The sequence below is a fragment of the Zosterops lateralis genome (genome assembly GCF_965231275.1).
Source record: "Zosterops lateralis genome assembly, contig: HAP1_HAP1_SCAFFOLD_119, whole genome shotgun sequence".
Classification (NCBI taxonomy): domain Eukaryota; kingdom Metazoa; phylum Chordata; class Aves; order Passeriformes; family Zosteropidae; genus Zosterops; species Zosterops lateralis.
The window spans coordinates 21226-32810 of NW_028154561.1; the positions used below are offsets into that span (position 1 = coordinate 21226).

The 11585-nt window shown below is 46.6% G+C and overlaps 1 protein-coding gene across 1 annotated transcript; it reads right to left on the reverse strand.

Moving 5' to 3' along the window:
- Nucleotides 1–4989: 4989 nt before the first annotated feature.
- On the reverse strand, nt 4990–11317 carry LOC310923586 (smoothelin-like protein 2; the record flags this gene model as incomplete). The annotated part of the gene is made up of 3 exons (XM_083885535.1): nt 10887–11317; nt 5944–6034; nt 4990–5232 (listed from the first exon to the last, which is right to left on the reverse strand). Coding segments are annotated over exons 1-3 (724 nt in total), but the record flags the coding sequence as incomplete, so codon positions are not given.
- Between the last annotated feature and the right edge of the window lie 268 nt (nt 11318–11585).

An 11585-nucleotide genomic window follows, 5' to 3' on the forward strand; every position in this document is an offset into this window, starting at 1 on the left:
GTGTTCCAAAGCAGCTGCAGCTACCACGGGCTCCAGACAGGCTTATTTTCACTTGGAGAACACAGAAAACACACCAAGGTGCTGCTGCAAGCAAAGTTACACAAGTCCCCCTGAGTGTTGCTTTTCTCGGGCAAGAAGGGCGCTTTACAGCGCTTTCTGGCTGCTAGAGACATGCAGAAAGAGCAAGTGTGGCAGAATGTGTTCCAAAGCAGCTGGAGCTACCACGGGCTCCGGACAGGCTTATTTTCACTTGGAGAACACAGAAAACACACCAAGGTGCTGCTGCAAGCAAAGTTACAGAAGTCCCCCTGAGTGTTGCTTTTTTGGGGAAAAGAGCGCTTTACAGTGCTTTCTGGCTGCTAGAGACATGCAGAAAGAGCAAGTGTGGCAGAATGTGTTCCAAAGCAGCTGGAGCTACCACGGGCTCCGGACAGGCTTATTTTCACTTGGAGAACACAGAAAACACACCAAGGTGCTGCTGCAAGCAAAGTTACAGAAGTCCCCCAGAGTGTTGCTTTTCTCGGGCAAAAGAGCGCTTTACAGCGCTTTCTGGCTGCTAGAGACATGCAGAAAGAGCAAGTGTGGCAGAATGTGTTCCAAAGCAGCTGGAGCTACCACGGGCTCCGGACAGGCTTGTTTTCACTTGGAGAACACAGAAAACACACCAAGGTGCTGCTGCAAGCAAAGTTACAGAAGTCCCCCTGAGTGTTGCTTTTCTCGAGAAAAGAGCGCTTTACAGCGCTTTCTGGCTGCTAGAGACATGCAGAAAGAGCAAGTGTGGCAGAATGTGTTCCAAAGCAGCTGGAGCTACCACGGGCTCCGGACAGGCTTATTTTCACTTGGAGAACACAGAAAACACACCAAGGTGATGCTGCAAGCAAAGTTACAGAAGTCCCCCTGAGTGTTGCTTTTCTCGAGAAAAGAGCACTTTACAGTGCTTTCTGGCTGCTAGAGACATGCAGAAAGAGCAAGTGTGGCAGAATGTGTTCCAAAGCAGCTGGAGCTACCACGGGCTCCGGACAGGCTTATTTTCACTTGGAGAACACAGAAAACACACCAAGGTGCTGCTGCAAGCAAAGTCACAGAAGTCCCCCTGAGTGTTGCTTTTCTCGAGAAAAGAGCGCTTTACAGCGCTTTCTGGCTGCTAGAGACACGCAGAAAGAGCAAGTGTGGCAGAATGTGTTCCAAAGCAGCTGCAGCTACCACGGGCTCCAGACAGGCTTATTTTCACTTGGAGAACACAGAAAACACACCAAGGTGCTGCTGCAAGCAAAGTTACACAAGTCCCCCTGAGTGTTGCTTTTCTCGGGCAAAAAGGGCGCTTTACAGCGCTTTCTGGCTGCTAGAGACATGCAGAAACAGCAAGTGTGGCAGAATGTGTTCCAAAGCAGCTGGAGCTACCACGGGCTCCGCACAGGCTTATTTTCACTTGGAGAACACAGAAAACACACAAAGGTGCTGCTGCAAGCAAAGTTACAGAAGTCCCCCTGAGTGTTGCTTTTCTCGAGAAAAGAGCGCTTTACAGCGCTTTCTGGCTGCTAGAGACATGCAGAAAGAGCAAGTGTGGCAGAATGTGTTCCAAAGCAGCTGGAGCTACCACGGGCTCCGGACAGGCTTATTTTCACTTGGAGAACACAGAAAACACACCAAGGTGCTGCTGCAAGCAAAGTTACAGAAGTCCCCCAGAGTGTTGCTTTTCTCGAGAAAAGAGCGCTTTACAGCGCTTTCTGGCTGCTAGAGACATGCAGAAAGAGCAAGTGTGGCAGAATGTGTTCCAAAGCAGCTGGAGCTACCACGGGCTCCGGACAGGCTTATTTTCACTTGGAGAACACAGAAAACACACCAAGGTGCTGCTGCAAGCAAAGTCACAGAAGTCCCCCTGAGTGTTGCTTTTCTCGAGAAAAGAGCGCTTTACAGCGCTTTCTGGCTGCTAGAGACACGCAGAAAGAGCAAGTGTGGCAGAATGTGTTCCAAAGCAGCTGCAGCTACCACGGGCTCCAGACAGGCTTATTTTCACTTGGAGAACACAGAAAACACACCAAGGTGCTGCTGCAAGCAAAGTTACACAAGTCCCCCTGAGTGTTGCTTTTCTCGGGCAAGAAGGGCGCTTTACAGCGCTTTCTGGCTGCTAGAGACATGCAGAAAGAGCAAGTGTGGCAGAATGTGTTCCAAAGCAGCTGGAGCTACCACGGGCTCCGGACAGGCTTATTTTCACTTGGAGAACACAGAAAACACACCAAGGTGCTGCTGCAAGCAAAGTTACACAAGTCCCCCTGAGTGTTGCTTTTTTGGGGAAAAGAGCGCTTTACAGTGCTTTCTGGCTGCTAGAGACATGCAGAAAGAGCAAGTGTGGCAGAATGTGTTCCAAAGCAGCTGGAGCTACCACGGGCTCCGGACAGGCTTATTTTCACTTGGAGAACACAGAAAACACACCAAGGTGCTGCTGCAAGCAAAGTTACAGAAGTCCCCCAGAGTGTTGCTTTTCTCGGGCAAAAGAGCGCTTTACAGCGCTTTCTGGCTGCTAGAGACATGCAGAAAGAGCAAGTGTGGCAGAATGTGTTCCAAAGCAGCTGGAGCTACCACGGGCTCCGGACAGGCTTGTTTTCACTTGGAGAACACAGAAAACACACCAAGGTGCTGCTGCAAGCAAAGTTACAGAAGTCCCCCTGAGTGTTGCTTTTCTCGAGAAAAGAGCGCTTTACAGCGCTTTCTGGCTGCTAGAGACATGCAGAAAGAGCAAGTGTGGCAGAATGTGTTCCAAAGCAGCTGGAGCTACCACGGGCTCCGGACAGGCTTATTTTCACTTGGAGAACACAGAAAACACACCAAGGTGATGCTGCAAGCAAAGTTACAGAAGTCCCCCTGAGTGTTGCTTTTCTCGAGAAAAGAGCACTTTACAGTGCTTTCTGGCTGCTAGAGACATGCAGAAAGAGCAAGTGTGGCAGAATGTGTTCCAAAGCAGCTGGAGCTACCACGGGCTCCGGACAGGCTTATTTTCACTTGGAGAACACAGAAAACACACCAAGGTGCTGCTGCAAGCAAAGTCACAGAAGTCCCCCTGAGTGTTGCTTTTCTCGAGAAAAGAGCGCTTTACAGCGCTTTCTGGCTGCTAGAGACACGCAGAAAGAGCAAGTGTGGCAGAATGTGTTCCAAAGCAGCTGGAGCTACCACGGGCTCCAGACAGGCTTATTTTCACTTGGAGAACACAGAAAACACACCAAGGTGCTGCTGCAAGCAAAGTTACACAAGTCCTTCTGAGTGTTGCTTTTCTCGGGCAAGAAGGGCGCTTTACAGCGCTTTCTGGCTGCTAGAGACATGCAGAAAGAGCAAGTGTGGCAGAATGTGTTCCAAAGCAGCTGGAGCTACCACGGGCTCCGGACAGGCTTATTTTCACTTGGAGAACACAGAAAACACACCAAGGTGCTGCTGCAAGCAAAGTTACAGAAGTCCCCCAGAGTGTTGCTTTTCTCGGGCAAAAGAGCGCTTTACAGCGCTTTCTGGCTGCTAGAGACATGCAGAAAGAGCAAGTGTGGCAGAATGTGTTCCAAAGCAGCTGGAGCTACCACGGGCTCCCCACAGGCTTGTTTTCACTTGGAGAACACAGAAAACACACCAAGGTGCTGCTGCAAGCAAAGTTACAGAAGTCCCCCTGAGTGTTGCTTTTCTCGAGAAAAGAGCGCTTTACAGTGCTTTCTGGCTGCTAGAGACATGCAGAAAGAGCAAGTGTGGCAGAATGTGTTCCAAAGCAGCTGGAGCTACCACGGGCTCCGGACAGGCTTATTTTCACTTGGAGAACACAGAAAACACACCAAGGTGCTGCTGCAAGCAAAGTTACAGAACCCCCCTGAGTGTTGCTTTTCTCGGGCAAAAAGGGCGCTTTACAGCGCTTTCTGGCTGCTAGAGACATGCAGAAAGAGCAAGTGTGGCAGAATGTGTTCCAAAGCAGCTGGAGCTACCACGGGCTCCGGACAGGCTTATTTTCACTTGGAGAACACAGAAAACACACCAAGGTGCTGCTGCAAGCAAAGTTACACAAGTCCCCCTGAGTGTTGTTTTTCTCGGGCAAAAGAGCGCTTTACAGGGCTTTCTGGCTGCTAGAGACATGCAGAAAGAGCAAGTGTGGCAGAATGTGTTCCAAAGCAGCTGGAGCTACTTAAAAATGAAAACTACACGGTCAGGTCTGAACCCCTAAAGGGCATGCAATCACTCCCAATTTTTGTTGCATAAGGGCATGCAGATTGGAACAGTCACCTCTAGTGGCAGATGAATCCATTGTTTTCATTGTAATTGAATTCCAGTCCTTCACTTTATCAGCACAAAAAAAGAGAAAGGAAGTGTTTGCTACATTCTCAGCTTTAGTAAGATAAAAATTAAAAGAATCATCTGCAGATAATCCCTATCTCTTGCTAGCAATCCCATCTGGTATCCTGCTATAATTTCTGACCCATATATAAAGTCCAATTTGTAAGTGTCACAGCCAAGGATGAATGGCTTCAATGTGAAATATTTTTTTTAAAACTCAATTTCAATTGAACTAAGATTCTGCAATCACTGATGTGTTTATATGTGTCAGACTGCTGTCAGTCATTCCTTCCTCCAGATGACTATTGGAACCTCTTAGCCAAATAGCTGCCTAACTTCTCACAGGGCCTCCAGTCTCAAAGCACTAAAAATGTCTACAAATTTCATTAAAAGAGCTGGGCACGTTTAAGAGATTCGGTAACTTACTGAATTCAGTAAGTATGCCGCAGTATCTGCTTCACGCAAAACTCAACTACATTAGGCACAAAAATTGTCTGCGGATGTGGCATTACAGCCGAAAGCTCCAGCTAGGACCCACAGTATTCCAAACTGGAGTGTCCCACAATGGGATATTTAGCCATAAAAGCAAGGTTTCATAGTTACCACTAGGTCACAGAATAATATTCACAGCACCAGTTGAAGAAAGGAAGCAGGATGCAGCTTCAGCATGTTATTTTTCTCTCTTACCTGGCTGGTTGGAAGACTTCACTCCCACTGTATTTGTGCTCTTGCCCTGTCCCAGCAGGCAAGAAGATGTATTAGTTGTTCCTGTTGGACGGATGTTCTCTCCTGAAAACTTCTCAGATGTCCTGGTTACTGCAGTAACAGGAAGGTGGGGCATCTGTAAGGTGACTGCAGGGGCATGGGCTTCAGGGGAAGAAGGTTCCGACATCTGAAAACAGGTCAGTTCACAAGTGACTTTTGCCTGACCTGAATAAAAAACGGGAGAGAGGCAGAAAATTTGCTTGCAGATTTGTAACAAAGTTACAAGCCAATGTCCAGGCAACATTTTACAAATCATTGGACTTAATCCCCTGTGAAACATTGTACCATCTATGTAGCAGAAACAACCCTAGTGCAAGTGATCCTAGCAGCTATCAAACTTACTCTACGTGAATCTCAGCAGGAACAATGTCTATAGATCATTAATATACTAGCATTTGCATTCAGTGAGCTTCTCTTCCTCTGTGCAGCCCTCGCTCCCAATCTCCTGCCCCTGTTAAGGAAGCAGCATTTTTGTTCTTTTCATGGTTTTTCGAAACACTGTATGACTCTCTAAACTGGAGATGGTTAAGTCCTTCCTCCGCTGACGGATGATGGAAGTGGAGGGGTGACTTGCAAGATGTTTTGGATGCAAGACTACAATGGCACCCAGCATAGCAGGCCTTATCACTCGTGTCTCAAGTTAATGCAGCAGTAATAGCCTCTAATTTATGAAACATTATAGCACATGCTTTACAGTAAAGCCAAAGTTTTAGCATTAAACTCGAAATTATGAAATAAAGTGTCGGCGCCACAGGACAATATCCATCCTGAAACTACAGCAAATTCTAACCCTTCCCAAATGTGAGATTTGCTCTATGACTGACAAGATCGTGTACTTTACAGGCAGTGATGCTTCATTTCATGCCCTGTTCCTACCTGATGATGAAGATCGATGCCCATTTTCAATGATGGAAGAACTAAACACTCTTCTAAACTCAGGTTTCTGGTGGTCATCCAGGTCTACGCTCTGTCAGAACAGACAACAGACACGGCAACTAAATTTCAAACGGCAACAAAAGTGAGAAGAGTATCCAGAAACACCTGCCAAGAACAGATCTTCCTCATGCAAGTGACCTCAAAATAAGAAAGGAACAATTACCTAACCCCAGGAGCCAAGGCTGCATACAAAACATTGGCAATGCATAACTTAAATCAATCTTCACACACTTGTCCTTAACAGACCCCAAGCACCTAGGAGGTGTTATCTTTTATTAGATAAAGGTATCACCATCCACTGTGATGGTGATAAACAGAAGACCTTGTGTAACAGTGGAGAAATTGATTGAGATTGCCTGGAATACTGCTCTGCATTTTTTTTTTTCTATTTGCTGCAGAAAGAAATTACACTGTGAAAACATATTGTACAAGCATTACAAAGTAATTCCAGTCCTAGCACATTACATATTATATTATAATCTGTAACTTCTGTAAGGATAACTTTTTTTTCCTGGGAAAAGCATAAATTTTCCTCATAATGTCTGTCAATATAATTCCAGAAAAATCAGCCAGGAATTTTTTCGTGGGTTTAGTGGGAAGTTGCCGTTTTGTTTTTTGGGTTTTGTTTCAGTTTTTTGGCTGGCTGGGCTGGGGGTTTTTGGGGGGTTGAAGCGGAACATTAAACCACGAGAAACTGCGCAATTTTTGGCTGCATAACTAAAGGAAGAAGAAAACTGCTTCACGGATGCATGATTACTGCAGTTAAGTTTCCAAGAAGCAGGAGCTACAATTAGTAGTGAGAAATTCTCCAACACGCAGTTCACAAAAAGTCTCATTGATTGTGTAGTTGCATCAACATGTTTTAAATTCTGGAAAAAACCCAACTATTTTGAAACTTTTGTATTTATCAAGAAAATGGTACTGTGTGAGAATACATTCAGTTATCACTAGCTGCCAGGATTGAGAGAATTACAACAAATACTAGTTATAGAAACCATGCAGAGTCAGGACTTCGAAGCTTTTATTGCTGCATTTAGCGCAATTGAGATCCCAGTCAACAATTATTGCCCATATTCACAACTGAAATGTAAAGCATAGCTAATGCAGCTCCCTAGAATCTACCCATGGTATACAGTTAGAACCGTTTAGCCATTCATGTCAGCCATTATGACCTGAATGTGAAGAATGCCTGTGCAGGCTGTAAACATCAATCTACTTTTATAAGCTGGGGAGGTGTGGGTGAGTAAAATCGTCAAACGACATAGTCATTGCAAAGGTCACGCAGCATTCTACACACTGCACTGGCTTTCTAATGCAATGACAAGTCCTGCATTACCTTATTTCATGCAAACCCAACCGCTATGGTTTGGCTAACGGTGCCAAAAGATAAACTGATACCAGGCTGGAGGATGGGGAAGAAGGCCCACGTGCTGACAGAACAGTGGGATCAGATTCTGATGTGCATTTAGTGGTGTCAGGCTGAAGTACTTTCAAAATCCACTTTGGAGATGCCAAGATTCTGACAAACCCATGTGTTTAGCAACACTTCTATCAGGGGTGGTCACATAGATTATAAATAGCAGAGTGATAACTACATATATCTGTACTTCATAATAAAAAGCACTCATTTGTACAACTCATGTGACAACAACACGAAGAACTGGTCAAGTTGAAGAAAAGAAAGTGAACACTAATATTTCAGATGCCTTATCCAAGCCTGCTTGCAGAACTAATCTCTGTGTAGCTCAGATCTCCATGTAATGGATGATAAGACTTTCCATAGTTGTAGGGCTGCTGGAATTCCTTCTTTGCTGCAAAGAAGTTATACTTTGGAGATCCATAACCGGAAGCTGCAATTATTGCAAGCCAGTGGCAAAAACTCAACACGTTCAGAAAAAGTAAGCGCCAGATCACAAGATTAGAAACAAAAGAAATATCACTTATTTCCTCGCTGAACCTCTAAGGTGCATGTCTGTTATGTCTTCAAGATTTTGTCCACAACAAGGTCAATTTCTAGAAGGATGACAGACACAAATGATACTACTCTCTCAAATGAGAGATTTCAGTCATTCAGTGTCTTTCATAAAACCACCAGCTACCACAAGGGTCACAATAAAAGTCATCGGCTCTAGAAATGCTGTTTATCTAGGAGAAGTACATCCACAGAAAGGTTTGGGTCAGAAGGGATAGTAAAGATCACCCTGTTTCAACCCCTTGCCACGCACAGGGATTCCACGCATCAGATCGGGTTGCTCGGGAGCCCATTCTGGCCTCAAACACTGACAGGGATGGGTCATCCACAACTTCCCTGGGCAACCTGTGCTTCACCACCCTCTGAATGAACAGTTTCTTCCTAACAACCAATCTAACCCACCCTCTTTCAGTTTAAAACCATTGCCCCTCGTCCTGTTGCTATCGGCCTGTACAAAAACAAGTCCCTCACCCCCCTTTTTGTAAGCCCCCTAAAGTACTCAAAGGTCGCAATGAAGTCTCCCTGAAGCCTTCTCTTCTCCAGGCTGAACAACTCCAGCTCTCTAAGCTTATCTTTGCTGGAAATACGTAGGTCATTATGTACACCTGAGTCACGTCTTATGCAGTTACTCACAGGCTGACTAACTGCTGGGTGCCATTGGGTCACCAGGGAGCCAATGGGAAATACTCGTTTAGACCTTCATAGGTGGTCATAGCCAGCTATCTCTCTCTCTCTGCAGCTTTGACCACTGCAGGCAGACTCTCTGCAGCCGTCTGTCCAACAGACAGAAACTTCTCTGACGGTTTTAAAACAGAACACCCTTAAAGTACTTTTAGTCCTCCCTCTTAACAAAGGCATCACACTCAATCACAAAAACTACGGAAATATCATAACTTGCAAAGCTCCTGCCAAAATGTAAAATCAGATCAAGAACAACAAAAAAGATATCAAAACTCTTCTTTTGTAAGTGCTCAGTAGCTCAGGTATGGCTCCACGATCCAGATTTTCAAAACTAACTCTTCAAATATCTCCTATTTTCCACCTTTGTGGAAGCAGCTCTCAAGATTCTGGTCTAGTTAAGAGAGCTGAATTGAAGGCTGGTATCAAACCAACAGGAAGACTCACCTCCAAATCAGAACAGCTAATGGCCATTTAAAATTTCACCTAAACCAGCTTTTAGACCACTGTATAACAGCTTTCGAGGACATCATAGCAGAAACTACCCAGATTAAAATTAAATGGAGATTTGTGTCCTTACTTCTGAACTATGCTTGGAACTCCCTGGATTCATTTTTTCCCCCCCAGTTAAATTACCATGAAAAAATCTAGCAATATTAGAAAATAATGCTTCAGATACCAAAGATGCTCAGAATCTCCAGTATCTAATTAATGCTGCATCAACCACACAGTAAAAAGGAATTCAACTGATAAATCTTTTCGGGAGCAAAAGAGCTCGTCTTGGTTTGCTGCTATTTCCAGGTCAGTATTATTTGCTTCTCATATCTCACACTTACGTAGAAGTATTTACTAAGATAAAAGTATCATCAGTTTTACCATAGATATTCGTGTTTCTGAAAACATACACAGTGCCATTTATGTTATTCCATTTGAAATGTTTTGGTCATATAACCAGAAACTGGAATCAACTGAAGGAACAGTGTTCATTACAGAGAACGCAGGTGACTGGCACAGCAACCAAAGCTCGCTCTTTTGCCATTTGTGTGCAGCCACATCAGAACCTGACCCACAAATTCATGTTTTCACTGCACAAATTTGGTGTGTATAGCTGTAGCGGCACCTCCCATAGTTCTCAGTACTGAAATTCCCTTTTGGTCAGCTCTGCTAACTTGGGAACTTCTCCAACCTAAATTGTTGGGAGGGCACTGAATAACGATCAGCACCTAATTGATCTTCCCTGAACCCTCAAAGCAAAGCAGGAGGGTACTCACACAAACAAAAGCTCATACTGAGCTTTAACATGGACACGGATACCTAAAGCTGGACATTACCGTAACATTGACGCGAGATTCTCCATACTGGGAAGTATACTAGACCGTGAAATGGAACGAGGAACAACAATCCCTTGTCCCTTCCGTATCACCCAGCTTACACCTATTCCTTGCAATATAAGCAAGCGTGGATAGCTCCGCAGAACAGAAAGGAAGCAGTCTATAAATTGTATGGATGGTGTTTACCTTTTTCACATGGGGGGAAAAGTGGCAGTTTCTACAATGTATCAAACGGCAGCTTTACCTTTTACCCAGAGGTAGGAAGCCCAATGTCCGCATTCACGGGTCAGTAGGAATGAAGAGGGCAGGAATGCAATACAGACTCTCTGCTCATTCCCAATTCTAGTGAATTTAATTTCCAAGCTTTTACTTTTTAACTCCAAGTCTGCATAGACCGCAGACCAGTTTTTTAAGCTTCAACAGTCTTAAAACCCCCTCAAGACATGCTTAACCAAGAGGACCTAAACAAGCTGTCTAAACAAGCTGTCATCTGTGAAAGCCAAGTCTCTGGTACCCCGGTTTTATGTGCCCAAATCACAGCGTACTGTCCGGTAGTACTCTCCTGGCATCAAGGTTTGCACAGGAACTCTCAACTCTTCTCGCAGAGACAGACACTGAAAAAGGATTACATAAAACATCTCAGTACCAGATGAGCTTTCCACTAAGTGGTGTTTCTATGCGCCACGCGTTACAACGTTCTGTTACACTGCAGGAAGTTTTATCACTGGGAGGAATGACTGACTACGTCTGTGCGAGTTTAGCTACCACTGACCCCGCGTCGCAGAAGAGGAACTCCGTGTCCTTAAACGTTACCCCGTGCCAACGCAGTCTGGCAACAGTCGTGAAGTATCCTCTTATGCATGCCCTTGGCCCTCCCTCCTGCCATCTCCCAGGCCGCTTACTTGGCTCCGGCCAGCGACCGCTAGCTTGGCACGACTGGAGAATGTGTCGTCGGCCGAACCTTGCCCCGGCGAGCCGGGCCCCACGGCCGCCTCGTTCACCCAGTCCTGCGGCAGCCCCGCCGACCGGCCCAGGGCCTCCACCTGCCGAGACAGGCGCTCCAGCTGTACCCGCAGGCGCAGGTTCTCCTGCTGCAGCTCAGAGACAGCGTGTGCCAGGGGGCTGGCGAGGCGCAGCACCTCCTCCACCTGCCGGCCTACCCCCTGCTTGAACAGCTGGATGTCCACATGGATGTCCCGGACGGCGCCCCGCAGCGTGTCCTCATAGCGTCCCAGGCCGTCACAGACGGTCTGAGCCTCCCGGCTGTTCAGATCCTCGATCTCGCCGGCCATGGTGTCCACGGGCCGCAGGCTACGCGGGCAAGGACGGAGGGGCTCGGGAGCGGCCAGCGGCGGAAGCCTGATTGTCTCCCCGCTCACCGCCGCCTGTCCTTCTCTTCGAGAGCTCCCTGTGCCTCCTGGCGGCCCTGACCCGGCCCCTGGCGCCGCCGGGCACGGCCCGCTCTCCTGGGGCGCAGGAGGCACAGAAGCGGCGCGAGTGGCGCGGCTGCAAGGTCCGCCCCGCTCCGTGTTCACTCCTTCAGAGGGGGAGATGGAATTTGGGGAGGCAATGGTGGAACAAGCCGGGAGAAGGGGCGGGGC